We start from the raw sequence: 22,507 nt of genomic DNA, 5'->3' as shown, positions 1-22,507 counted from the left end.
ACCTCAGCATCCCCTTTTACACCCGGCAATACTACACACACTTAATCCGCATCATCTTCCGCATCGTACTTGTTCCGACAAGACGAGCAAACGATAATGTGGCAAATCTCGCACTCCAGCGCCTCCTTCGAACCAGCAGCAGCAGCAGCAGCCTCATTGAGAATCTCCGACGACTCAGCCGGCAACAACATCCCTTTCGGTCGTGATCCGGCCTTGCGACGCTTCTTCATTTTCAGCAGATGCTGTGGCAGGCCCGAGAGTGGCGCGGGCTTGCAGGCAATCACCCTCTCGAAGCACCGGTTGCACTCCATGCGATCGAGGTTGCCGCGATTGATGCCGTCTGCTGGGGGCGCCTCGCATGTCATGAAGTAGTGTCGACACGACCACACCTGAGCGAACGGCTCGTCTCCTGGCTCGGAGCCGAAGTCGTAATCGCCCTCTGCCCACACGCGCTGTGGTCCGGCATCAAGGTTGACGAATCTCTCCGGAGGCGGTGGAGGAGGAGCGGCTGCGGCTGCGGCTGGTGGAGGGTGCGTGCTGTTCCCCGTGTTCCCAGATTGAGCTGGCTGGCCTCCCTCCACCCGCTCCACATCACGTCCACTAGTAACAGCATCCATACCCCCCTCTTCCTCATCCGATTCATCGTCTTCTTCACTCTCTTCTTCCTCTTCCTCCTCGTCGTCTCCCTCGCTGTACTCGCCACAGCCTCCATCGCACTCGCTCGTACTCCTCTGGCAGTAGTAGCACCAGTGCCCGCCACACACGCATTGGATATGACTGCAGCCGTACATCTTCTTCACGCCAGCATTGCAACGCGGACACCTCTTGTACCCAAAGCGTTCGAGCATCGCGGCCTCCTCTTCTGCGGCACGGGTGTCGCACGGCCGGCCCGCGTGCTCGATTTGCTTACAGCTGGGACAGATGGCCACATGGCATTTGGGGCATGCGAAGATTTTCGGCGCAGGTTCCTTGGCGGTGTACTTGATCAGGCGATCGGTGACGGCGGACAGCTGGTCGGTGTACTCTGCGTAAAGGCGGCGAGCAGCGTGGGAGACGGGGTGCTTAACCCCGTTGTAGTCCACGGCGTTGGAGACGAGATGTCGCATGTCGGCGGTGACTTCCTTGATGCTATGGTACTTGGAGATGTTGTCTTGGATCATGGTCAGGTCGATTGGGTTTTTGACGACCTTGGTGAAGCCGGGCAGTTCGGAGATGTCCATTTCGCCGCGGAAGAAGCGAGCGGAGCTGCTCGCGGCGATGGCTGGCAGCACCTCTTGGAGAATGGACACGATGGAAGGAGGGAGAGGTGCTGGCTTTGCTGGGGTATCGCAGGGGATGAGTCGGTCGGAGATGAAAGCAGAACAGGTGGGCGAGGGGCAATAGGTCTTGACGGGGGTGATCCATTCCTCGACCTTGGCTCGATATTCGGCCGCTTCTTCGTCGGAGAGTTCGGCGATGATGGTGTGGATGGGGAGGAGGGCGCAGCAGCGAGGAGGCATGCGGGTGCTGTCGTGGGTGGCGGTAATGAACATGTCGAGCACACATTCGGTGCAATAGTCGTGGTTACAGGCTCTGCATGGTCGCAGCAGCGTGCTTTCCTTCTCGGTCATGCAGCAGGCGATGCAGCTTCGGAGTGGTACGGTGTCTGCTACTGCAGCTTTGTTCTCTGGGGTTCGCGGCACCGCCATGGTGGAGGAGGAGAGTGGTGAGCGTCTTCTCTTTAGGTGATGGAGTTTGTCAAGGAGTGAAGGCTGCCCTCATCGCCGCAATAGCAAGTGAGAGTGATCTTCGAAGGTGAGGGAGTGAGTTTTCGATACCTTACCCGCCAGTCAACACCTTCCCATTACGCTCACGGAAGGTGCACGTTTGCTGGCGCGACTAAGCCACGTCTGCCTGACACGCAGCCCGAGTGAGGAGAGCTGTTTGGTCAGTTTCAAGGGTGCAGTCTCCCACCTTCTTGAAGGTAAAGTACCGGAATCTTCACGTCATGTCTCGTAGGGCGGGGATGCACAGAGACACGAAGAGAACGCCGCCGATCCTGCAACGACACATCGAATGTCGTGGTTGAGTCAACGCGGTGAGTCCATGTCTGCAGGTGTCCGCGGAAGGCTGCAGCACAGGCGGCAAGGCCGCACTGGCCTCGCCAATCCGACCAATCAGAGTGCAGCTCATGTGACCTGCGCGCAGCCTGCTCTGCCTCCTCGGCCTCATGAGTCTCTCATCAACTGCCTTTGCCCTCCTCCATCCTCATCCGCAACTCCACAGCATCCCAGCCCCGTCGAACAACATCCTCCATAACACTCCCCCTCAGCCTCCGCCGTGCCTCCGACACCGGCACCAGAAAGCTCTCATACAGCTGCTCCTCCTCATCCACCCCCGTATTCGCATGCCGCACAGGCTCATAAACCACCACCTTCCCATCCTCCCCAACTCTCCGATCCATCCCAATCCTTTCCTTCAACGTCACGTCCTTCGGAAACGCCACAGGCGCGGAATACCCTCTCCCCGCACCCGCACCCTCCCCCTCCATCCCCTCACTCACCGTCTCCCCCACAAACCAAAAAAGCACATACTGCACCGTCTCGCTCAACGGCAAAAGCTGCATCCACACCGGCTCAGTAACAAACGCCTCCCGTCCCCTCCCCTCATCATGCGTAGCACGGTGCTTAAAAGGCAGCGGCAGCACGCGATTGCGATACCCGGACTCCTCGAAGCCCTCGCGCTCCGCGGCGGCGGGCAGCTCTTCGCCCGCGTTCTTCCGGCCTTTCGGTAGGAACCAGTATTTGTCGCGCGAGTGGTGGCAGAGGACTACGCGGGCGGTGGCGAGGTGGAAGATTGCGATTCCCGCGGCGAGAGTGAGTTTTTCTGAGGGGAAGGAGGCGGTTGTTGGGAAGGAGGGGTGGGCGGGCATGTTGGGTCCATGCCTTGCGTGCGAGGGGCTGGAGTTGGGCGTGCTTTGTTGGGAGAGGAATGGGTCGGTGTTGGGCTGGGAGTGGATGAGGGAAGTGCTGGCCGGCGCGCTTTGAATGACATCAGCTGCGCGCAGCATTCGGCGGAGTTTCCGTGGGTGCATTATGGCTTGGAAACGCGACATACTGCGGGATACTATGGTTGTATTGGGCAATTGAAGGCTATGCATTATGGGTATTCTAAATCCGACATATCCTGTCCTCATTAACAATCGTTGGAGAAGCCGGTCGCCATCTCTATTCAATGGGGCGGCTTCCGTCCACAGGCCCTGTACTCTTCCGCAGTACCCAGATATCCTGCTACTCCCGCTCAATCTCCTCAAACACCGTTTTGACCAACCAATATGCATCGCTGGAGCCTGCTCAATGCATCTGCTGACCGCTGTATCGGGAGCTGCCACCAATATTGGCGGAGAAGAGAAGGGCTTTTGTGTCGATTCCAAGGCGTATGCCGTCGGCTCGGCGTCGTCTGTATCCTCTCCACGGAGGGACGTAGTCGAGGCCTTGGAGAGTGGTGTTCACAGCCCATCGCACGACATCGTTGATTCGTTATGCATGTGCAATGCATCACCCTGGTCATCCTCACGCCTGGCCACTGGGGATCCAACTGGTGACAACACGTCAGCAACACGGGCATCGCAAGATAAAGAACGGACAACACCCACGTAAACTCCTCAAAGGCCACCCCTCGCAATTGCTGCTTTTCGACCGTCTTGCCGCCGTATTCCACCGTCACCGTCTCGTACACCTCCGGGTCGAAAGCCACTTCGCTCCACCCGCGAATCAGATTTCTCCAATAACACGCTTCGGCGGCGGGAGAGGTGTAGCGCGAACGGAACTGGGCGACCGCATTGTCCGCGATGCGTTGCGCTTCGTCGGGGTTTGCGAGGAAGTGGGTAATCTTTTCCTCGAGATCCGACCAGTCGCGCCTGACGGGCATGTAGTTCTGCTCCGGCCCGCTGGGTTTGAGCAGATGGTAGAAGATGGTGGTCCATTTCAGGTCGTGCACGACGGGGATGGAATTGCAGTTGAGCAGAAAGAGGAGCCGGCCAGACCAGCTGCGGCCCTCGGTGTGCGCGAGGAACTCCCAGCGACACATTTCGTCGGTGGGAATGAGGTTGGAGGGTTGATTCTTCCGCGAGGCCTCCGCCACGTTCGCCCACGGTTTGTCGGCCGTGGCTGCAACGAGACCCTCTCGAATCGGCCCATTCGTCCAGATTGCGCCGCGCCACACGAGCTGGTGGATCTTGTCGCGCACCGGCGCATCGTACACCCTTGCTTTTCTCTGCATCTCTGAGAAATGCCCGCCAATCGGGGGCCAGGTGAAGAAGCTGAACTCCGGAATGAGCCAGAGCCGCTCATCCTCCGTGACGTTCAGTCGTCGCGCGTAGGCCCAGATGGTGCGCGTGTCGTCCTCTCCTCCGGCCGGGATGAGCGACATGTCATCGACGGTAACGGCGAACTCGATATTGGGCAGCATCTCCCCCGCGGCCGTGGCGCCGAGCAGAGCTCTGTAGATTTGGTGGAGGGTGGGGTGGGTGCGATAGCGATAGCCGCTGCTCATCCATGCTCCTTTGGTTTCGAGGATGCGCAGTTGGTTGTCGACGATCAACAGTCGGAAGGCGCCGTCGGGGCGCCATGCGATGTTGGTGTCTTGCTGTGTGATCCTGTGTCCTCGCTTCTGCCAGTATGACTTTGCGCGGTCGATCTCGTAGTTTAGGTCGGGGAAGGCGAGGGCGCATTGCGCGTGGCTCAGCGCGGTGTTCTCGGTGTCGCGGGTGGCATTGTACGTCCATAAACTGCTGTCTCCGACGCAGAGGGGGCGATGCGGGGCGTGGAAGGGCGGGGGTCGAGGGCCGCGGTGTGGATGGCCGTTGTGGAAGATCCAATAGAACTGCAGCAGAAGGATGGGAAGGAGGAAGAGAGACAGACACTGCCACAGCCGGGCATTCTCCGCCATCCGACTCGGCTCTGCTCTGCTATCGAGGAGGAAGCGATGCAACTCTTACAAACATGTTGATGTTATTAATAAGGGGGAATGCGATGCGAAGATACGGGGGCCGCCTAAGACGTTGAGCTGGCCGCACGTGTTGCTTTGAGTTGGAGCCATGGCCGATTTGGGCCAAGCCGGGGGGGCACGGCGTATCTCTTAGCAATTAGATGGCAGGAAAATAAAAACACCGTCTTGCACGCGTGCGGGTACATGAAAGGCGTGAGCGCATTCGAGACATGCGTGGTCGGCTCGACGCGGTGGAAGAGGGTGGAATGAGCTCTGGCACCGGAGAGTGCCTGTCATTACTCGGCAATCGCCCATCATTCTGTCGCCCGCAAATTAGTGAAAGCCTCGCGAGTGCCAAGCCGGATCGCGATCCATTCGATTCAGTAGAATCGGCCGAGCAGGAAGAGATAAGTGGACTTGGCACTCGCTCGCCCTGGCAATGCTCACGATTCGGATGATGGCGATGGACAATCACGACACGCTGCACGCTTGACGCGCGACATCCTTTGTGGGAGAGAGGCGCGCACGCAATCGCCACGCGCCACACACGCCTCTGTTCATCACTCACACCAAGATGAATCTCCTCGCAATAGTCATCCCGCTCCTCCTTTCCAGCATCTCACTCATCATCAACCACATCGCGCAACCCCCGACCAACCTGCGACCCAAGGTCTTCGTGGTCGGGCTCTCCAAAACCGGCACGACATCGGTGGGCAATGCCCTGGCGCTCCTCGGCTATCGCCGTATGAACTGGAAGGACGTCCGTAGTCGCCAGCTGGTGCACTCCTTTATGCACGGCGAGCATGGCTCGCTGATCGAGCTGACAAAGTACTATGATGCCTTTGAGGACCTGCCCTGGCCCTTCATGTACGAGGAGCTGGCGGAGATGTATCCCGATGCCAAGTTCATCCTCAGCCTAAGAAAGGACGAGCAAACGTGGCTGCGAAGTATGCAGAAGCATCAGAGCCGGGGCGTGTGGGCGCCGGCGGTGCATTTTTACGGCAGCCAGGATACCGAGGGAGATCGGGAGGTGGTGCTGAATGCTTACCGGAATCACACGGCGAATGTGCGCCGCTTCTTCCAGAACATGCCCGAGCGGTATGTGGAGTTGGTGGTGGATGACGCGGGCGAGGTCAGTTGGGAACGAGTGTGTCGGGTCGCACAGTGTCCGCCAGGGGGGAGACCGGCCATCAGTTTCCCAAAAAGTAACACGGTGGCGAGTTGGAAGGACGACAGCTTCGTGGGTAGCGTGCACGCTGTATGGAGACGGATCATGGCGGGGATGGAGGAGGCGCTGGTGGAGATCTATTACCACCGGGACTGGTCATGGCCGAAAACCATGATGGAGAGGGGATGGCAGGTCGTTACGAAGATCGAGATGGCGTGCTGCAATTTGTATTGGCGGCATGCTGGGCAAAATGGGCCGGCGTTGGGCTTGGGAAGTTGAGAGGCCCTGTGGCCGCCAACTGCGTGGCACGTATGGAGGGAAAGAGACGACGAATGCAGTGCGAGGTGGATAAAGGGTTGTATGCCATGTACATAGTGTAGGCAGCAGCCTCCCGTATTCCGAGGTTTACGTAGAATTGCGCAACCAACAGCACCCGCCGCATCGTAACAACTAGCTGTGGTGCGGGAGATCGCCGGAATCACGCAAGCAGCAAAGCACGGATAGCAGAGGGGTTCGCATTTACATAATAAGGGGAATGCATGCACGCGCTTATGCGTGTGTCCGAATGACAGTGCCTGCAAGCAAGCAAGCAAGCAAGCAATGCGTGTGACACGGCCGAGAGGTGGTGGTGTGGACGGACATGCCACATCTTTCCCGCCCTGGGCTTCGCTGATCGACAAGACCACCTGATGCTTTGCAGGAATCCGGGGGCCTAGAACACGTGGACCGGGACATCGCACTCGCTTGCTCGGGCGGCGGATGTTTGGTTGTTCACACCAGCGAGGCTAATCTTATCGCGGCGCTAAAAGAGGGTTTCAGGGAGAGTGGGAAAGAGGGGTTGGAATTTCAGGCACGGGCGGGCGTCGTCGAGCCCTACCCGCCAATAACGGGTGGATGCTGAGCAATGATTACAGGAGGGCGAGTGGAGATGGAGGGTGTGTCGGGGGCAGGAGTCGAGTTGATGGGCACTGCACATGCCCGACCCAGAGAATTGATGACAGACAACCAGCGAACAGCGACATGAGCCGTCAGCACCGCCAAACCGCATGCCAATCCAGGGCTCGCCGTCTTTCGCAATCGACGGGAAAGATGGGTCCTGTTGCTGTTTCCTGCCTAGCGCGTGGACTGTGCGGTGGGCGTGTGAGCAGCGCACGGGGACGGGCTTGAGTGCGTGTGTGGCGTGGGCATGTGCCCGCCGAGAGCGCGAGCGAGCCCTTTGCTGCTCTCGATTATTTCTTGTTTCCCTTCCACTTTCGTCTGACGCGTGAATCGAAAATTAATCCGCTCACCCCCCATCCCACTGTCATCCTTCAACCACACACCACACACCTCTCCCTCTCATCCGCCACCAACCAATCCTCGCTCCACGGAAAGAAAAGGGCGCAGCACGCGGAAACGCTCTTGCCGCTTGCCGCCTTTCGGAAAGTGCGGGGGGAGGCTTGCTTGCTTAGGAAATCCCTCGTTCCTGCCCGCCTTTCGCGAATTTCCACCTGACTCTTCCTCTCTTTCCCACCACCACCTCCTCCTCCACCAACACCACCACTACCACCCACGCGTCTCTTTCGACCACGACGGCTCTCGACTTCACATCGATCCCCGCGTGGCCCTGCATTGTGTTTGTCGCGTCTGTCGAGTCGAAAGTGCCGGGTTGGGTTCCCACACACGCTTAGCGAGACGCCGGGTCTTTTTTTATTTCCCAATCCTCCAGCCCCGTCGATCGCCCACACACACCCACGCACGCCAAACCGCACGACTTGCTCGACACTTTTGGACTGTTACTCTTACTTGTAGAGGGCATTGGAGAAGAGGGAGCAGCTACGCAGAATGACGGCGTCAAAGGTTCGCCCTCGCCGCTTCTGTGCACATTCACTTCCCTCCTCCACCCTCGACTGACGCCTGCTGAACAAAGGACATCTCCCGCCCGACGAGCCAGCACCGTCTCTCCATCGGCTCCGCCGCCGCCCTCCCCGTCCGCAACTCCTATAGTCGCTCCCACTCCCACACCATCTCCGTCGGCTCCGTCAATCCCTCGAATCGTGTCAATCGCAGGAAGAGCTCGACGTTTCTGCCGCCCGCCAATGTCGCCGCCATTGGCGCAGCCCTCAATACGGCCGCGGCAGATGGCTCGAGTGGGCACAGGCGCAGCTCCATGTCTCGCAATGTGAGTACCTCCGAGACACCCGCGACGTAGTCCTCCTTTCCTCCGCATGACAATCACATCGCTTCGCGTGTTACATTGTACTGCAGTCGGGCGGTCGTGGGCAAACATCATGCGCCCCACTTGCGTCAGGCTTGCATTATGAGAGCAACATGCTGATTTGTCAAGGCTCTCGCCGCGCTGAACGATGCCTCGTACCCGTCCATGCCAAACAGCCTTCCATACCACAAGTCCATGCCCGAAGGAGCCAGCGAAAGCGCAGTCCTCGACGGCCCGTCTTTGTCATCATTCCAGGCTGTCGACCGCACCAAACAGCGAATGAGGCGAGCCAGCGATGGCTCGCGTCTTTCCAAGAAAGAGAAGGCCGCAGGTGGGGATCTGAAGTGCGAGCAATGTGGGAAGGCGTACAAACATGGCAGCTGCCTCAACAAGCATCTGTGGGTTTTCCCATATCCCCGCATCTATTTGAGAGTGAGGCGGAAGCTAACATACACCAACAGCTGGGAACACACTCCTCAATGGCAACTCACCTCCAAACTCCTCATCTCCAAACATCAACAGGTGCAACTCCTCGAAGCAGCCTCGGTGCTCGTGGCCATGAACACGGATGGCCCGCAAGCAGCTCACGACAGCGACTCTTCCTCGCCCGCCGCTTCCGGCTCCTCGGAACGCGAAGAGGATCCGCCCAGCTCGCCCGAGAGCTCCCCATCGCCTCGTCAGACTCATCACACCTACCGAGATCCCGCGGACAACGACAACAAGCGCTACAGCAACGCAAGCGTCAACTCCTACTCCCGCTCTTATCAATCCGTCTTCTCCGAACCCTCCTCCTACCCACACCACCGCCATTGGAGTAATGACGCAGGTAGCAGCAGACCTTACACCGCCGATGCCTCTGTTGTCGCCGCTAGCTACCCGGATGAAGATCCGCAAGAACTCGCCGCGGCCGTTGGCTTGTTGAGCTGCAGCTATGGCACGCCAAAGATTGGCCCCACCCCCGATGATGTCCCGCCTGTGCCTCCGCTACCAGAGAAGTACGCCAACCGTTTCCACCAGCATCGCGGTAGTGCGCAAGTGGAAGACGTGATCATGGACGAGAGCAGCTCAGAGGACGACGAGGCGGATCGCGAGCAGCATCAGCAACGGCGGCCCCCGCGCTCCAACCAGCCCACGCACGAGGAGTTTGAAGGCGTTTTCGGCAAGATGGATGCGTAATCCGATCTGTGGATGACATACGACCCCTTGCCTTTTATTTCTGCTTGGATAAATTGCTTGCACCGGTCGTTCAGGATGTTTGACGGGAACGGGTTTCAGCACTCTGGACGTGGAGGCGTTTCTTTCCTTTCCGTGCACACACACTCTCTTTTGCACACGAAGGACGAAACGGGACTTTTGACAACCAATTCAAAAAAGATATTACGATCATGGGAGGTGGCAACGGGAGAAGGGGGAGCTCATGGATAGCATACCCGCCTTCCTCCTTTCCCCTGGTGAAATCTCAACACCGATGAGCAGTGCTGGATCACGGCGCACGCCATGTCCCTCGAGGACGATGTGCGTGTCACCCTCTTCTATGCGCTGCGAGGTTAAAGATGAGATTCCAGGGGCCAGTGGACTTGCGTTTCTCCTTCTTGCGCGTGTTTGTTCGTTGTGCTCGCCTGACTTATTTCCTTCCTTTGTGTGCGGCTTTTTGTATACGTCGTTTGAGCACGACACGGACAGCTATCTTATATCTTACTTTACTCGTGTCTGGCGAAGCAGACGTGCAAGACGGGCAGAGAGACGAGCGGACATGAGGGGGTTGTAGGGAGAGATTTCTATGATGAATCCAATGTCTACTCCGTGTACCTCCCATTTCGACTGTATCGTGATACGAGATGGGAATCTTGCGTAGTCTTTGATGAGATGCACTTTGCTGGTTGCCGAAGCACCCATCCCCCCGTATCTAGGCTGGAGGTGTTCAGGGCGTGGTAAAATCCACACCACCGCCGCCGCAATGCATTCCCTGCACCCATGCTCGACCTTGAAGGCCACACTCTCTAGACGTTTGCCCAACGCCACACAAATGCACTGCACAAAGCATATGCATCCCGACACCCCCAAAGAACAACAATTCCCTCCCTCAGCCAAAAGGAAACCCGCCCCCCCTCTGCGGCATCCCCCCATACGAAAACCCACCACCACGCCCGCCCCCGCCGCCGCCCATCATATTAAACAGCATCTCGGGATCAATCTGCACGCCTCCCCCGCCGCCGAACCCGCCGCCGCCAAATCCATGCCCGAACCCCCCGCCCCCGAAACCCTCCATGGGATCCATCAAGTCCGCGCCGGAATCGTAGCGCTCGCGCTTCTCCGGGTCGGAAAGCGTCTCGTGCGCCTCTTGCAAATCCTTGAAGCGGCCCTCGGCCTCCGGGTCGTCGGGGTTTTTGTCCGGGTGGTGCTTGACCGCCAATTTGCGGTAGGCGCGCTTGATCTCGTGGTCGGAGGCGTGCTTTTCAATGTCCAGGATTTTGTAGTAGTCCTTGCGCTTGCTCTTCTTGACCTCGAGCTCCGCGTTGCGGATTTCTTTCGCGATGCCCGGCTCTTCGGGCGATTGCTCTTGGATGGCTTTGAGGGCGCGCACGGCCTCTTCCCAGTCGCCGCTTTCGCCGAGCGCTTTGGCGCGCGTTTTGCGCGCTTTGGTGTAGCTTGGGTCGAGCTGGATGGCTTGGTCGCAGTCCTTGATCGCCTGATCGTACTGCTTCAGCCGGGTGTGGCACATGGCGCGGTTGTTGAGGATTTTCGAGTTGGTGCCTTTGTTCAGCGGGTCGACTTCGAGGGCCGAGGTGTAGATTTCGACGGCGGGCTGGTAGCGCGCGTGCTTGAAGTGGTCGTTGCCTTGCTCCTTCATGCGGTCCAGCTTCTGCACCATGCGCAGGTACTTGACGGCGTCTTTGAAGTCCGGGTCGCACTCCAGCGCTTTGCGGAAGTGGGTGATGGCCTTTTCGTTGTCGCCTTGCGCGTAGAGCGCTCGCCCTCGGAGTACTAGTGCCTCAGGGTCGGCGCTGTTGTTTCGTAGGAGTGACATGGCGATGTTCTGCGCGTCTCCCAGGCTGTTCACCGAGCCCATCTTCAGATATGCCTCGCCCCGCATCAACCTCCACTTCCGCGGCGGCGTCACAGCGTATCCCAGTCCCTTTTCTGCTTGATCAATGGCGTGGAGAACCATCGATCCTGAAGTACTGCTCTGTAAACTGTCCTGCGCCTGGGAAATGTGATGAGCCATATTCAACGCCGGGGCCTTGTCCTTTGCCGTTGCCGGGGGATCGATCCGTCCATATACATCCAACGCTTCCTGTGGTCGTCCGAGTGCCGTATAGACTTTTGCCAACCGATGCAGCACTTTTGTGTTGTTCGGCTCCAGCTCGTCGGCGCTCTTGCAGTCTTCGAGGGCTTCGGCGTATCGATTCGCAGCCATATAAGCGGCCGCTCGGTTGGAGAGGTAGGTAGACGTTGACGGGCTGGCTTCGATGGCTATTCCTCCAAATCAGTACAAAACATCAATGGCACACCCACGCACAGAATCCACCAACCTTTCGTATATTCCTCGATAGCCTGTTTATACTGCGCGGCCTTGTAAAACTTGTTCCCCGCAGCCTTGCAAGCCTCAGGATCAACGACCTCCTTCGGAGCCTCCGATTGCGTCGTAGGCGTGCGATGTAACGGCGGAGTAGGCGCAGTACTCTGCTCTCCATCTCCATTCACTGCGGTTGGCTCCTGCTCTTGCTCCTGCTGTTGCTGCTGCTCCTTCTCCTCCGGCACAGGCGTACTCTCCATCCCCTCACCCGCGTGAACGTCCCCATTCTGCTCCACCGGACTGCTCTCGCCGTCCATCATCCCAGCAGCAAACGCAGCCCTGACCCGTTGCAAATCCCGCTGCTCGGGGGGCAAATTGAGCGGATGTTCTTGCGAATGGGAAGTGCGTGTGCGACTTCGTCGACGAGTCGTAGGGCGACGACTGGAGTCTTTCCCTTTGCCGCTAAGATTCGATCGTGTGCCCTCTTGTTCCCGCACAAAGTAGCCCTTGCCTTTCCCGCTGGGCGAAGTCGGAGGTGAAGAAAAAGGAAGGCCGTGCTTCTCTTTCGTAGGACTGCGAGGCGGCGTGTCGAGTCGTTTGTCTATAGAGGAAGAAGACTTCTTACCAAACCACGAGGGCATGGAGGGCGGGAGAGAAGAAAGATCCGAGATACAGTACCTTTAAAATCGGGGCAAGATGATTGGGTGGAAATGGGGACGCCAAGTGATGAGGTTCTGCGCCGCCGATTCCGCTGCCCGAAAAGAAAAAAATCCGCGGGTGAAGCCGTGCGGTGGGATTTTTCGATGATGATCAAAGGAAGGAGCAGATTGACTTGGTGGGGTTGGGCACGTGCTTCTAGATTGAATTGATGGAATGGAAAAGCGTTGCAGTGAATGGAAATGTACGATGCTTGTCACAATGCATTGATAACATGCTACACGTATGCTACAAACATCCTCTGCTCGGGATGATATATCTACACAATACCCGCCTCGATGCAAACCCAATTGGTGAGTGGAACAGTCCCGTCCGTACGATAATACAACGTCCCAAAGGCCGCCAGATGTATAATGCCGCTCTCCGTGCCATGCTCAAAATGCTCGCAAAGAAGAAGAAGTGGCAGAACGCAATGACAAGGCCTACCGCCTCCTCTTCGGATTGGCCGGCTTCTTCTTCGGCGTGCTCGTGTTCGCCGTCGTCTCCCCGTTGATATACTTCAATAACTCGTCCACGCTCCTCTGGTCGACCGCTTGCGGGAGGGAGGCATCGGTAGCCGCAGTACCAGCAGGGACATGCGATGCAGCAGCGTCCACTGCCCCACCAGTAACAGCAGTACCGGCAGGGGCAGCCTTCGCGTTCGTGCGCATGCCCATCATCGGCGCCCGCCCGTTATTCCGCAACAGCAACTTGCGGTTCTGGAAGATATTGGCCTGGTGCTTCGCCTGGCTGACGGCGGCATTGGTCAGGATGTCGAGCAGGTTCTCCGCCTCCTTGGTATTGGGGTGCTCGGGCCCGAGCTCCGTCTTGAAGATGTTGTAGCTCTCGCGCATCCGCGCCATCGCCGCCTTGGGCTCCTGGTTGAAGGCCAGCGACTGCGCGAGCTGGAAGAGAAGCGTCGCCGTGCCGACCGCTTGGCTCGGCCGACTGGACACCTCTTCGCACATTTCCAGCGCCGCTTCGAACCAGCCGCGCGACTCGCCGTACTTCTTCGATAGCTGTAGCATGATGGCGATGTTGTTGAGGGTCGTGAGCGAGTCGGGATGTCGAGGGCCGAAGACCACCTTCTGCAAGTCCAGGGCGTGGCGGGCGTATGCGAGGGCTTGCATTGTATTGCCCGAGCCGTGCTCGAGGATGCTGAGGTTGAGGTAGGCGAGAATGGTCTCCACGTTGTCGACGCCCAGGGTGCGCTCGGAGATGATGACCGCCTTCTTCGCCAGCTCCACTGCCGCCGCCTTTTCGTCGAGGTTGAAGTAGAGAGTGGAGAGTGCATGGTACACGCGCGCCACCTCGGGATGCAGGATTCCATAAATCTGCTCGTGCAGACTCAAGCTCTCAAAGAGCAACTCCTGCCCGAGTTCTTTCTGATCTTGCTGCAGGCCCATCCGCCCAGCATCCAGCGCTTCTTCAGCGAGCACGCTACGTGGTGCCGCTTCCTTGACGACTGGAACGATGTTCACCACATTCTCCGGATGGAAAGTCGTTGGCGCCAAAGCTGGCGAGTGCGATGCTCGAGCAGGTGAATTCTCCGCCGCCTTCTTCTTTTTCTTTTTGCCTCCTTCTGCCGGGGCGTGCGCGCCATTGACTTGAGGCGGGGATGCCGTCTCTTCCGCGCCGTTCTGTTGCGGTGTTGGCGCTTGCTTGTCAAATTGATACTCCTTCGCTTCGAGCTGGAGGCCCAGCTTCAGCAAAACCTCGCGCAGCAGATGCAATTGTCGTCCAGACTGGACAAGATCGCCCGTGAAGTCATGTCGGAAGCGAAGCGCAATCTGCGCCTTCAAATCCCCAGCCAACTTCTCGGGCGTCATCTGCTCAAACGCAAAGTCCACATCGCCATACATCTGCTTGAGGTCGTTGTCGACATCCGCCTCGGGTTTGGCGTTGAGTCCAGCGCCCAGGAGACAGTTCAGAAGGTGGCTGACGCAGCTCTGCATAACACACGGCGGCAGAGTCTTCATGTGCGCGTTTGCAACATGCTTGAAAGCCCGGCTTATCATCTCCTGCTTGCACAGCCTGCACAGAGCCTGCACTCTCTTGTCCTGCTCCTGCTCGCCGCACAAGCGCACCACCTCGCCCAGATATCGCACGTTGATGCCACGCTTGTGCATCTCGCGCGTAAGACTCTGGCCGTCCATCGGAAAGCCCACGTCTCCTTCTTCGATTTCGCGAACCATTCGAGGAATAACGTCAGCGAGCAGGTACTTGCCGACGGCACGCACTTCGACCTCGTCAGCTTCCAGTTCTGCCTTCTCCTCGTCAGTCTGCGGCTGTTGGCCGCAGTAGACGTCGGGGTTCAGCGAGAATGCAAAGCCAGAGACGTCGACGGTTTCCTGTGGCGCCTGTTGGTCGGGCTGAGCGGGCTTGGCTACTTCCTCGCTAGGATTCTCGTCCCCGTTGGTGAGATCGGCCTCGCTCTTCGCATCCGAAGTGCCGTTGGTGGTCGCCTCCGCAGTGTCGTCCTTGGGTGTGGGTTCGGAAGAGCCGTTCGTCAGCTCCTTCGTACCCTCTCCCTGACTTTGTGCCTTGTTCGCCCGCCTTTGATCAAGTTCCTTCGCAATGTACTCTCGCAGCTTGGAAATGCGATACGACTCCACCAGCTCCGTCCGCAGCACCGTCATGCGGTGAGGGTACCGAGTCTGCTCATCCTTCCACTCTTCGCGATACCGTTCGACCCAGGAGATATCCAGTGGCGTCAGACGGTACAAATCGAGAATGTATTTCCGCCCATCAGTGCCAAGCAGACCCTTAGTCTCCACGCTGGCTTCCAGATCATGCTTCTTGCCCTCCTTGTCCCACACCGCATGCCTCTTGACTCGCGTGGCCTTGCTAAGCTCGCTGAAGGGCTGGACAAACGACTCGAGCGTGGCGACGACATCCTTGCCTTCGACGCCTCCGTAGTCGATCTGGTTCTCCCCCGGCTCTCGCTGTTTGAAAATGCCCGGAACGATGCTCTGCCCCACAATGCGCTTGCCGAGATAGTCGACCACGACGGTGCCGGCAGTGAACAGGCCGGTGATGTCGAGTTGATTCACCGCCTTCACACCATGCACGTCCTTTCCGGTCGCCACCCTCGCAGCCTCATCGCCGCCATCACTGGTGAATGTGCCCACGCCGTCAGCGCCGAACGAGTAAAAGACGTTGTTGTACACGAAGATCTGCGCCTCCCGCGCCTCGGTCGGATTGAGCGGTTGAACTTCGCCCCGCGCCACCAACACCGCTCCACGCACGGCGGCCTCGGTGTATTCGGCGAACAGCTTGCTCGTGAGTCGCTCTCGGAAAACGCGGTCTTGCACGGTCTCTTTGGGAAGCTCTCGCGTGGACTGAAATTCTTCATTCCAATCGCGAAGCGTTTCCGCATTGTCTGCGCCTGCGAGGAGAAACGGTTCTTGCGTTCGCGTGATGTCCGATTGATGATGTTGCACCTTGGACAAGGGCACGAGCCAGGGGGCGGCGGGCAGAGCGTTGGAAGGTTGGTATGATGCCAATGGGTCTCGCTGGGCATTGTGTTCCTGTAGCTTCTTGAGCGATTGATCGAAGGCGGGAGAGATTTGGCTGAGTAGAGCCATGAGGGAGTGGGTGGATGACGACTTGGCGCCATTTCGAGGAGAAGCATCAAATCGGTTGTTGGTGGACTTGTTGACGTAGAAGCCGCAGACGGAGGAGGTAATGTAATGCTGCTCGCCTTCGAGGGTGGTGACTTGAAGATAGAGCAGGTGGCCGCGCATGCGGAGGTGGTACGGTGGAGGGTTCCATGAGGATAGAGACAGGCTCTTCACCGTCTTCGGAGCAGGATCGCGAGGTTTAGATGCAAGTACGGCAATGCTACCCGGCGCACTGAGGTCGTACCCAGCAATAGGTGACGCTTGATCGTCCTGAGCGGTCTGAGCCGTGGGGAGGGTGATGTCGTCGCATAATGTGCTGCCAGCATCGGCACCCAGGATAAGATCGGTGCGGTTTCCGGCAGCGCCAATCAACTCCCGCACTCTGACAATGTGCATACGCGCCTGCGCCTCGGTGTACGGATCCTCCACCAGCTTCACCTCTGGATGTTTTGCGATGTCGGCGACCTCGGACAGCTCGACGAAATCATTGATTCTCTTGCCATTGTGCTCGAGGTGGAAGCAGGAGTACTGGGAGGTTTGCGGGGTGTCGATGATGGACTGTCTAATGTCTTGTACCTGCTCTTGTGTCGACACCATAAGTTGGGTGTGATAGGGGGCGTGAGGGAGGTTGATGGTGAGTTGAAACACCTTTTCGGCGTTCGGAGGGGGCGCGGCGGCATCTCCATTCTCGTTCGACTCTGCGGCATGTGAGCCGTTTGTTAGGGGCGCGTCGGTCTGCGAGGTCGCGTGCTGCTCCGGGGAGACGTCTCCATTGGGTTGGATTGGGTCATGGTCTGCTTCTATTGGACAGGCTCAGTATGCGGGTCGATGATGGGGCACGACATGGTTGGAGGCATGCGTGAGGCGGGCACGATCTGGGAAGAGAGAGCAAACATACTCGAACTCGGCGCTTCAGCAGCCATTCTTCAGGACCTCGAATGGCAGAGGAAGCTTCTAGCACCACCACCTCCCGTTCGCAAAGATCAAGCCAAGGAAGGAAACGAGTGATGGCCGCGGCTTCTTCAACAAGGTATATTACACAGAAGGAGAAGAAGAAGGAGAAGTGATGGAGGTGGGGAGTAATGTACAATGATGCACGCGTGATGGAAACGACGACGTCGACGACGACGATGAGGAAGCAAGCTGCAGCTGTAAAATTAAAATCTGGACAGGCGCACGAGCCTTCCTTCCCCAAACCGGTCGGCGCGCTCATCCGAGACTTCCCGAGGTGAGACGAGTACGAGGGATTGATGCGCGACACACTGGACGTCTTGGCCCCTTCTCCTCCGGCCTCGCTCGGCCTCTTATTCACCTTCTTCACACTGTCGTGGCGAATGGGTATTGCAGTCATTGATGCTTCCCTGTGCATACGTAAGGCAAGGTTGCTGGCTTATGCATTGAAGGGAGCTCGTGTCGAAGCTTTACGCGCGCTAACCCTTCCCGCCGATCAATGATTCATGCGATGCGCGACAAACCTCCGTAGAGTGCCGTGGTGGGAGATGTGCTGATCGGTGTGTTCACCCTTACTCTACATCTGTCTCCTTTTATTTCGCCCTCCAATTGCACCTGTCGAGATGATAAGTCGATACGACGAGCGTCTTGGGCCACCCCCTTCTTCGTCCTATTGTACAGTGCATCGCGGGGACTTTCGGCTAAAGTGGGCGCTGCTCTTGTTGCGCCCGTCAACTTCTCCTCGCCCGCTGGGAGGACTGGGTCCGGCTCCGTTGTATCTACAACGTCGACTTTGGTTTCTCGGATGCGAATGCGAGCGGGCGGAGTATCGACGTCTGCGTCATGATCGCAACAAGGCCCCCGTCCTGCCAGAGTCTGCTCTCGGAATACGTGCGACCGGCGGCGGCAGCGATCGTTTTCCGCTCTCGAAGACACCACTGCGATATGTCCACGTCGGACACAATGATTCGCAAGCTGAATTCCAACGTCGAACACGCTGAGGCGTCGTCGAGATACATGTGTTCGAAGGTGAGGGGCAGAAAGCTCAACCCGGCATCCATCGTGAACCCCAGCGCTGCCGCCTTCTCCTCGTGCGTCACCAGCTGCTCGCGTGAGCGTGTCCATTCAGCGCTTACTTTGTCTTGGATCGGAAGGTGATCTAAGCTTGTGACCGCCTCCTTTGCGAGGCCCAGTGCGTTTTGCCCACCGACGCCAGCCAAACAGTGATTCGTCTCAAAGTAGTTGTCCAACATGTTGTGCATGGTCTTGAAACCGGCGACCGCGGCAGCAGTAATCAGGCCGGACTTTTCGGCTTGCTCTAGGATGGTAGACGTGGGCAGTGACGAGTTGCGATCGTTTGCGTCCTTGCCGTAGCATGGGGGAATAGGAAGGCCATATGTAAGCAATGGTGGTTCTCTGGCGTGAAAGTCCACGAGGATCGTAGCACAGGCTCGCTGGGCGCCATTGCCATGCAACTGAAACACGCGTACTCGTCTCGTTGCGAAGCTCCTGGTGTCGCGAACCCGCTCTGCGTCGCAGTGGAGTCGTCTATCAGTCTGTGCCGGGCCCAGAAAAGATCCCGAAACGACGAACACGTTGAACGAGCGGGGGACGGTCAAGCAAGCTGCATGCACCGCGATCGCAATCGTACAGCCACCGTAGCCAATTGGAGCCGTGTTGGCAAGCTTTTGTGGAGGACACTTGGACACGAATGCAGCCTCAGTCAGTTTTTCGACTGCGATCTGCTCGCGGAACGTTTGCAGCATTGTGGTTTGTCGGGTTGGAAACGGTTCACACGCTTCTGAAATTAGGGTGTGGATTAGCTCGCACTCTTCTGAAGCGCTCGGGGTGCAGTATGACTATATATCTGCTAGCTAGTTGCCCCTTAGATTGCGATTGCCTCGCAGGTTTGCTTCGGGAGCGGGGATGTGGACCCGTGCATCATCATCGACATGACACATTGTGGCGACCATTGGCGCTGGGTATGTTGATGCCTGGTAGCGGTACCAGAGCAAGAGCATTTGATCACTGACAACACGAGCGCACTGTTCATCTGTACAGTATTAACGCGCGACTTTTCTTGACCTAGCAATTGCCTATTCGACACTAGCGCCTGATCCGACCCTATCAGCACGCTCCTATTCGAGACTAGTGCCTAGCCTTGTTGAAACAGCACATCCCTCTCTTGTCTCGACACACGAATCATGCGCACCATCATGGAGGAACCTTGCGTGTTCGAATCTACCGCATGATAAGCAGGGAGTCCGTCTCCCGATTAACTGTCTAATGCGACCGGCAGAGGTCGGCATCAGTACGCGCGACACAGCAGGTATGCGCTATGTCATCGGCCGGGAAGACGGCACCGGTATGGGACAGTGCACCAGATAGATGCATATCTGACAAATCTACGCGAAAGACCGTTGGTTGTGCGGCCCCATGTCTGCGAAGCATCTTCGGATCAAACCCATGTCGGAAAGTTGCGATCATTCGCCTTCATTCAACGACTTAGCAAACTGTTCCCAGACTGACGAGCCACAATACACTTGAGAGACTTGTCGTCTTCACCATGGATCGAACTGAGATCGCATCGCAGATGGAGAAACATCAAAATACCGACGAGTCTGCTTTATCGAAACCCAAGACTATAGATCGTGAGCCGACGCGGACACAAAGCCGCGATTTTGCTCCTTTTGATGCTTCCACACCGGCGATGAGCATCGATTACGATGCCAAACGATGGCCGTTGTGGAAACGGATCTACCACACCACCGCGGTTGCCACACTGGCCTTTGCAGTCACGTTGGCATCCTCTACGATTACGCCAGCGATATTTGAGATTCAAGATCACTTCCACACCACGCGAGAGGTGGCAACGCTGTCTCTATCCCTTTATGTACTTGGTCTGGCTCTAGGGCCAATGTTGGCGGCTCCGGTCTCAGAGCTATACGGACGTGCTGTGGTTTACAGGACGACAGGCCTCTTGTTCATTCTTTTCCTGGTGGGTGCCGGCTTCAGCAAGTCCCTAGGCTCTTTACTGATATGCCGTCTCCTTGCTGGTCTCGCTAGTGGTCCGGTCCTGGCTGTCGGTGCGGGCACGAATGCGGATCTGTGGCCGCCTCAACACCGGGCCCTTGCGGTGGTGTCGTACGTGATGATGCCGTTCCTTGGACCCTCGCTTGGACCGGTCATCGGGGGGTTCGCAACTTATTATAAAAGCTGGAGATGGACCCAATGGTGCGCAACATTTGTCGCTATCTTGGCTTACGCACTCGTCCTGCCCATGCACGAGACTTATCTGAAAATCATTCTCCAACGACAACGCACGGCCAAGGGCACATCGTCCGGCGAAAGCAGCTTTGCGATCTTGAGGAGATCCGCCAAAGTGATGATTTCACGTCCATTTCACATGCTTGTGATGGAGCCAATCGTCATCTTCCTGAGCCTCTATAGTGCGTATACCGTTTCGCTACTTTATGCATTCTTTGCGGCCTATCCATACACTTTTGCAAAGGTCTATGGGTTCAACGCCTGGCAATCTGGTCTGGCTTTTCTGGGTATCACGCTCGGTGTACTCTTGGCGGTCGCGACGGCCATATCCATCGATCGATTCGTATACTACAAAAAGTTTTTGGGAGCCGTGCGTGAGGGGAAAGCTGCGCTGCCGCCTGAAAATCGTCTTTACGCAGCGATTCTGGGCTCGCTTGGAGCGCCAATCGGGTCAGTATGACTTGCGTCGTCAGCCACTACGCTGCTAATGATTGCGCGCAGGCTGTTCTGGTTCGCATGGACGGCGCGACCCTCGGTCCACTGGATCTCTCCAGTCTTAGCAGGAGTGCCGTTCGCTTGGAGCGTGCTCAACGTTTTTGTGAGTGCTTCAATGTACCTCGTGGATGTCTACGGACCGCTGCAGGGGGCGTCTGCCGCGGCTGCCAACGGGTTCTTGCGTTATGTACTGGGTGCGGTTTTCCCGTTGTTCACGATTCAGATGTACGAAACATTGGGCATCGCATGGGCAACGTCTTTGCTTGGATTCATCAGCCTCGTTATGATGCCGATCCCATGGGTGTTCTTTAAGTACGGGCCGAGCATCAGGAGCAAGAGCCGATACAATGTGTCGCAGTTGTAGAGCAGGTCTAGCCAGCCATATAGACAAGAAAGAGATTGAACCGACTCCTGAGCCAGCCTTAGCTCGGCGCACAGGCTCGTTGTCACGATTTCCGCGCCCAATCAACCCGCCGAGTCCACATTTGCATTGAATCACATTCGGACGATGGTCTCGAAAAGTCCCGCGCGCGTCTGTAAAGTGTTGCACCATCGCTCCAAGTGGACAAGGCCGTTTGCTTCGCAGGCGTCTCTGGCGAGTTTGAGCGGGACTCGGGCTTGAATCGTTCCGGAAAGACCTCTTTGCGGCTCACAAAAATATGGCAGGCTCCTACACAGCTCTTCGATTGACTCGAGAGGTGCTCTCCGCATGTGGCTGGCCGACTGCGGATCGATTGCCATCAAGAGTCGTGTTATCGCCTCGCATTCATTCTGGATGGCAAGCAGTGTGCCAGCATACACGAGATAGGCTGACGCCGTTGCGGAGTTTCGAAAGCAATAAGCGTCTCGTAGCATGCCCTCGTGCTCTATCGGTCCGGCAGTTACAAAAGTATTGAGCTCGGCTCGGCTCGTTGGTCGTTCTGCGTGAAATCGAACTGCCCATCTTTGTAGTTGCCTTTCCAAACCGGAGAGTTCAACGTAGCTGCAAAACAGATGTGCTGACGTACGGTCCGGACTTTTCCGCCGCTGTCTGGCCTGGCGCAAGAGCCGAGGCGCATTGGCAGAAATGCACGCAACCGTGATGAGAGTACCTTCGTCAGTCGGAGCATCACAGTCGCCAAGCTGTTCACCCGCAGGCAAGGTCACAACCCCACAATTAGACAGGGCGTCCCAGATAGCGAAGAGCCGAAAGTTGCAGAGCAGCAGGTGTTGAAGTTCAGGAGTCAAATTGTGCGTGCCTAAACCACGCGCAAGGCCAGCTTGAGCGTCCGTATGCGCGTTTGGCGTACTCCTTTCCGAAGTAGCGAGTAGTTCCTCGCAGATCTGGAACACGTGCGTTACGCACATCAGGAGTTTCCGGTCTTCCTCATCGATGTGCATCAGCCTCGTCCGCGTTGCCTGGAGAGCGAGCGTGTACGAGTCAATCCCATGATGAAGCAGTGTCTGGTCACCACTGGCCCGTCCAACGCAAATAAGATTGTAAGCGTCGAGGGTAAGGTCCAAAAGCCGGTTGGTGGCTGCGACGTCGCGTAAGTACTGAGACGTAGCTGCTCGGGCACCGAGCTCGCCAAAGAAAAGGTCGGCAGCTTTTGATCGAAGTTGCAACCTGGTCAAACTCGGACTGC

General features: G+C 57.5%; 9 protein-coding genes across 9 annotated transcripts; 3 read left to right on the top strand and 6 right to left on the bottom strand.

Annotated features, from left to right (window-relative positions):
• Positions 1-41: 41 nt before the first annotated feature.
• BDY17DRAFT_321340 (uncharacterized protein) lies at positions 42-1,688 on the bottom strand (the record flags this gene model as incomplete). Its single annotated transcript, XM_033736605.1, has 1 exon — positions 42-1,688. One exon carries the CDS (start codon positions 1,686-1,688, stop codon positions 42-44), a length of 1,647 nt encoding a protein of 548 aa, XP_033593128.1.
• Positions 1,689-2,221: 533 nt separating this feature from the next.
• On the bottom strand, positions 2,222-3,073 carry BDY17DRAFT_308012 (uncharacterized protein; the record flags this gene model as incomplete). Its single annotated transcript, XM_033735161.1, has 1 exon — positions 2,222-3,073. One exon carries the CDS (start codon positions 3,071-3,073, stop codon positions 2,222-2,224), a length of 852 nt encoding a protein of 283 aa, XP_033593127.1.
• Positions 3,074-3,551: 478 nt separating this feature from the next.
• Positions 3,552-5,079, bottom strand: BDY17DRAFT_315316 (glycosyl transferase family 90-domain-containing protein; the record flags this gene model as incomplete). The annotated part of the gene is made up of 3 exons (XM_033735899.1): positions 3,552-3,576; positions 3,635-4,768; positions 4,979-5,079. The coding sequence occupies 3 exons, from the start codon at positions 5,077-5,079 to the stop codon at positions 3,552-3,554; spliced, it is 1,260 nt and encodes a 419-aa protein (XP_033593126.1).
• Positions 5,080-5,542: 463 nt separating this feature from the next.
• Positions 5,543-6,415, top strand: BDY17DRAFT_245997 (uncharacterized protein; the record flags this gene model as incomplete). Its single annotated transcript, XM_033730681.1, has 1 exon — positions 5,543-6,415. The coding sequence occupies one exon, from the start codon at positions 5,543-5,545 to the stop codon at positions 6,413-6,415; it is 873 nt and encodes a 290-aa protein (XP_033593125.1).
• A 1,998-nt stretch (positions 6,416-8,413) lies between these two features.
• BDY17DRAFT_81357 (uncharacterized protein) lies at positions 8,414-9,777 on the top strand. Its single transcript, XM_033738735.1, has 3 exons — positions 8,414-8,731; positions 8,795-9,349; positions 9,462-9,777. The coding sequence occupies exons 1-3, from the start codon at positions 8,499-8,501 to the stop codon at positions 9,523-9,525; spliced, it is 852 nt and encodes a 283-aa protein (XP_033593124.1). The 5' UTR covers positions 8,414-8,498; the 3' UTR covers positions 9,526-9,777.
• Positions 9,778-10,416: 639 nt separating this feature from the next.
• BDY17DRAFT_331933 (uncharacterized protein) lies at positions 10,417-12,854 on the bottom strand (the record flags this gene model as incomplete). Its single annotated transcript, XM_033737891.1, has 3 exons — positions 11,867-12,854; positions 10,469-11,807; positions 10,417-10,441 (listed from the first exon to the last, which is right to left on the bottom strand). The coding sequence occupies exons 1-3, from the start codon at positions 12,489-12,491 to the stop codon at positions 10,417-10,419; spliced, it is 1,989 nt and encodes a 662-aa protein (XP_033593123.1). The 5' UTR covers positions 12,492-12,854.
• Positions 12,757-17,290, bottom strand: BDY17DRAFT_261880 (clustered mitochondria-domain-containing protein). Its single transcript, XM_033731855.1, has 2 exons — positions 17,068-17,290; positions 12,757-16,969 (listed from the first exon to the last, which is right to left on the bottom strand). The coding sequence occupies exons 1-2, from the start codon at positions 17,090-17,092 to the stop codon at positions 12,990-12,992; spliced, it is 4,005 nt and encodes a 1,334-aa protein (XP_033593122.1). The 5' UTR covers positions 17,093-17,290; the 3' UTR covers positions 12,757-12,989.
• A 609-nt stretch (positions 17,291-17,899) lies between these two features.
• On the bottom strand, positions 17,900-18,886 carry BDY17DRAFT_321334 (thioesterase-like superfamily-domain-containing protein; the record flags this gene model as incomplete). The annotated part of the gene is made up of 1 exon (XM_033736604.1): positions 17,900-18,886. The coding sequence occupies one exon, from the start codon at positions 18,884-18,886 to the stop codon at positions 17,900-17,902; it is 987 nt and encodes a 328-aa protein (XP_033593121.1).
• Positions 18,887-19,451: 565 nt separating this feature from the next.
• BDY17DRAFT_315312 (major facilitator superfamily domain-containing protein) lies at positions 19,452-21,246 on the top strand (the record flags this gene model as incomplete). The annotated part of the gene is made up of 4 exons (XM_033735898.1): positions 19,452-19,485; positions 19,769-20,315; positions 20,337-20,837; positions 20,889-21,246. The coding sequence occupies 4 exons, from the start codon at positions 19,452-19,454 to the stop codon at positions 21,244-21,246; spliced, it is 1,440 nt and encodes a 479-aa protein (XP_033593120.1).
• Between the last annotated feature and the right edge of the window lie 1,261 nt (positions 21,247-22,507).

Source organism: Neohortaea acidophila (assembly GCF_010093505.1).
Source record: "Neohortaea acidophila strain CBS 113389 unplaced genomic scaffold BDY17scaffold_2, whole genome shotgun sequence".
Taxonomy (NCBI): domain Eukaryota; kingdom Fungi; phylum Ascomycota; class Dothideomycetes; order Mycosphaerellales; family Teratosphaeriaceae; genus Neohortaea; species Neohortaea acidophila.
The sequence above is the reverse complement of the archived record's forward strand: the minus strand, read 5'-3'. Positions and strand labels throughout refer to the sequence as shown.

Coding starts and splice junctions, on each gene's coding strand:
- BDY17DRAFT_81357 (XM_033738735.1), top strand. CDS start 8,499: ATGCCAAACAGCCTTCCATACCACAAGTCCATGCCCGAAGGAGCCAGC. Junction 8,732..8,794: donor AGCTGCCTCAACAAGCATCT/GTGGGTTTTCCC, acceptor ATACACCAACAG/CTGGGAACACACTCCTCAAT. Junction 9,350..9,461: donor TACGCCAACCGTTTCCACCA/GCATCGCGGTAG, acceptor CGCTCCAACCAG/CCCACGCACGAGGAGTTTGA.
- BDY17DRAFT_261880 (XM_033731855.1), bottom strand. CDS start 17,092: ATGGCTGCTGAAGCGCCGAGTTCGA. Junction 16,970..17,067: donor TGCTGAAGCGCCGAGTTCGA/GTATGTTTGCTC, acceptor CCTGTCCAATAG/AAGCAGACCATGACCCAATC.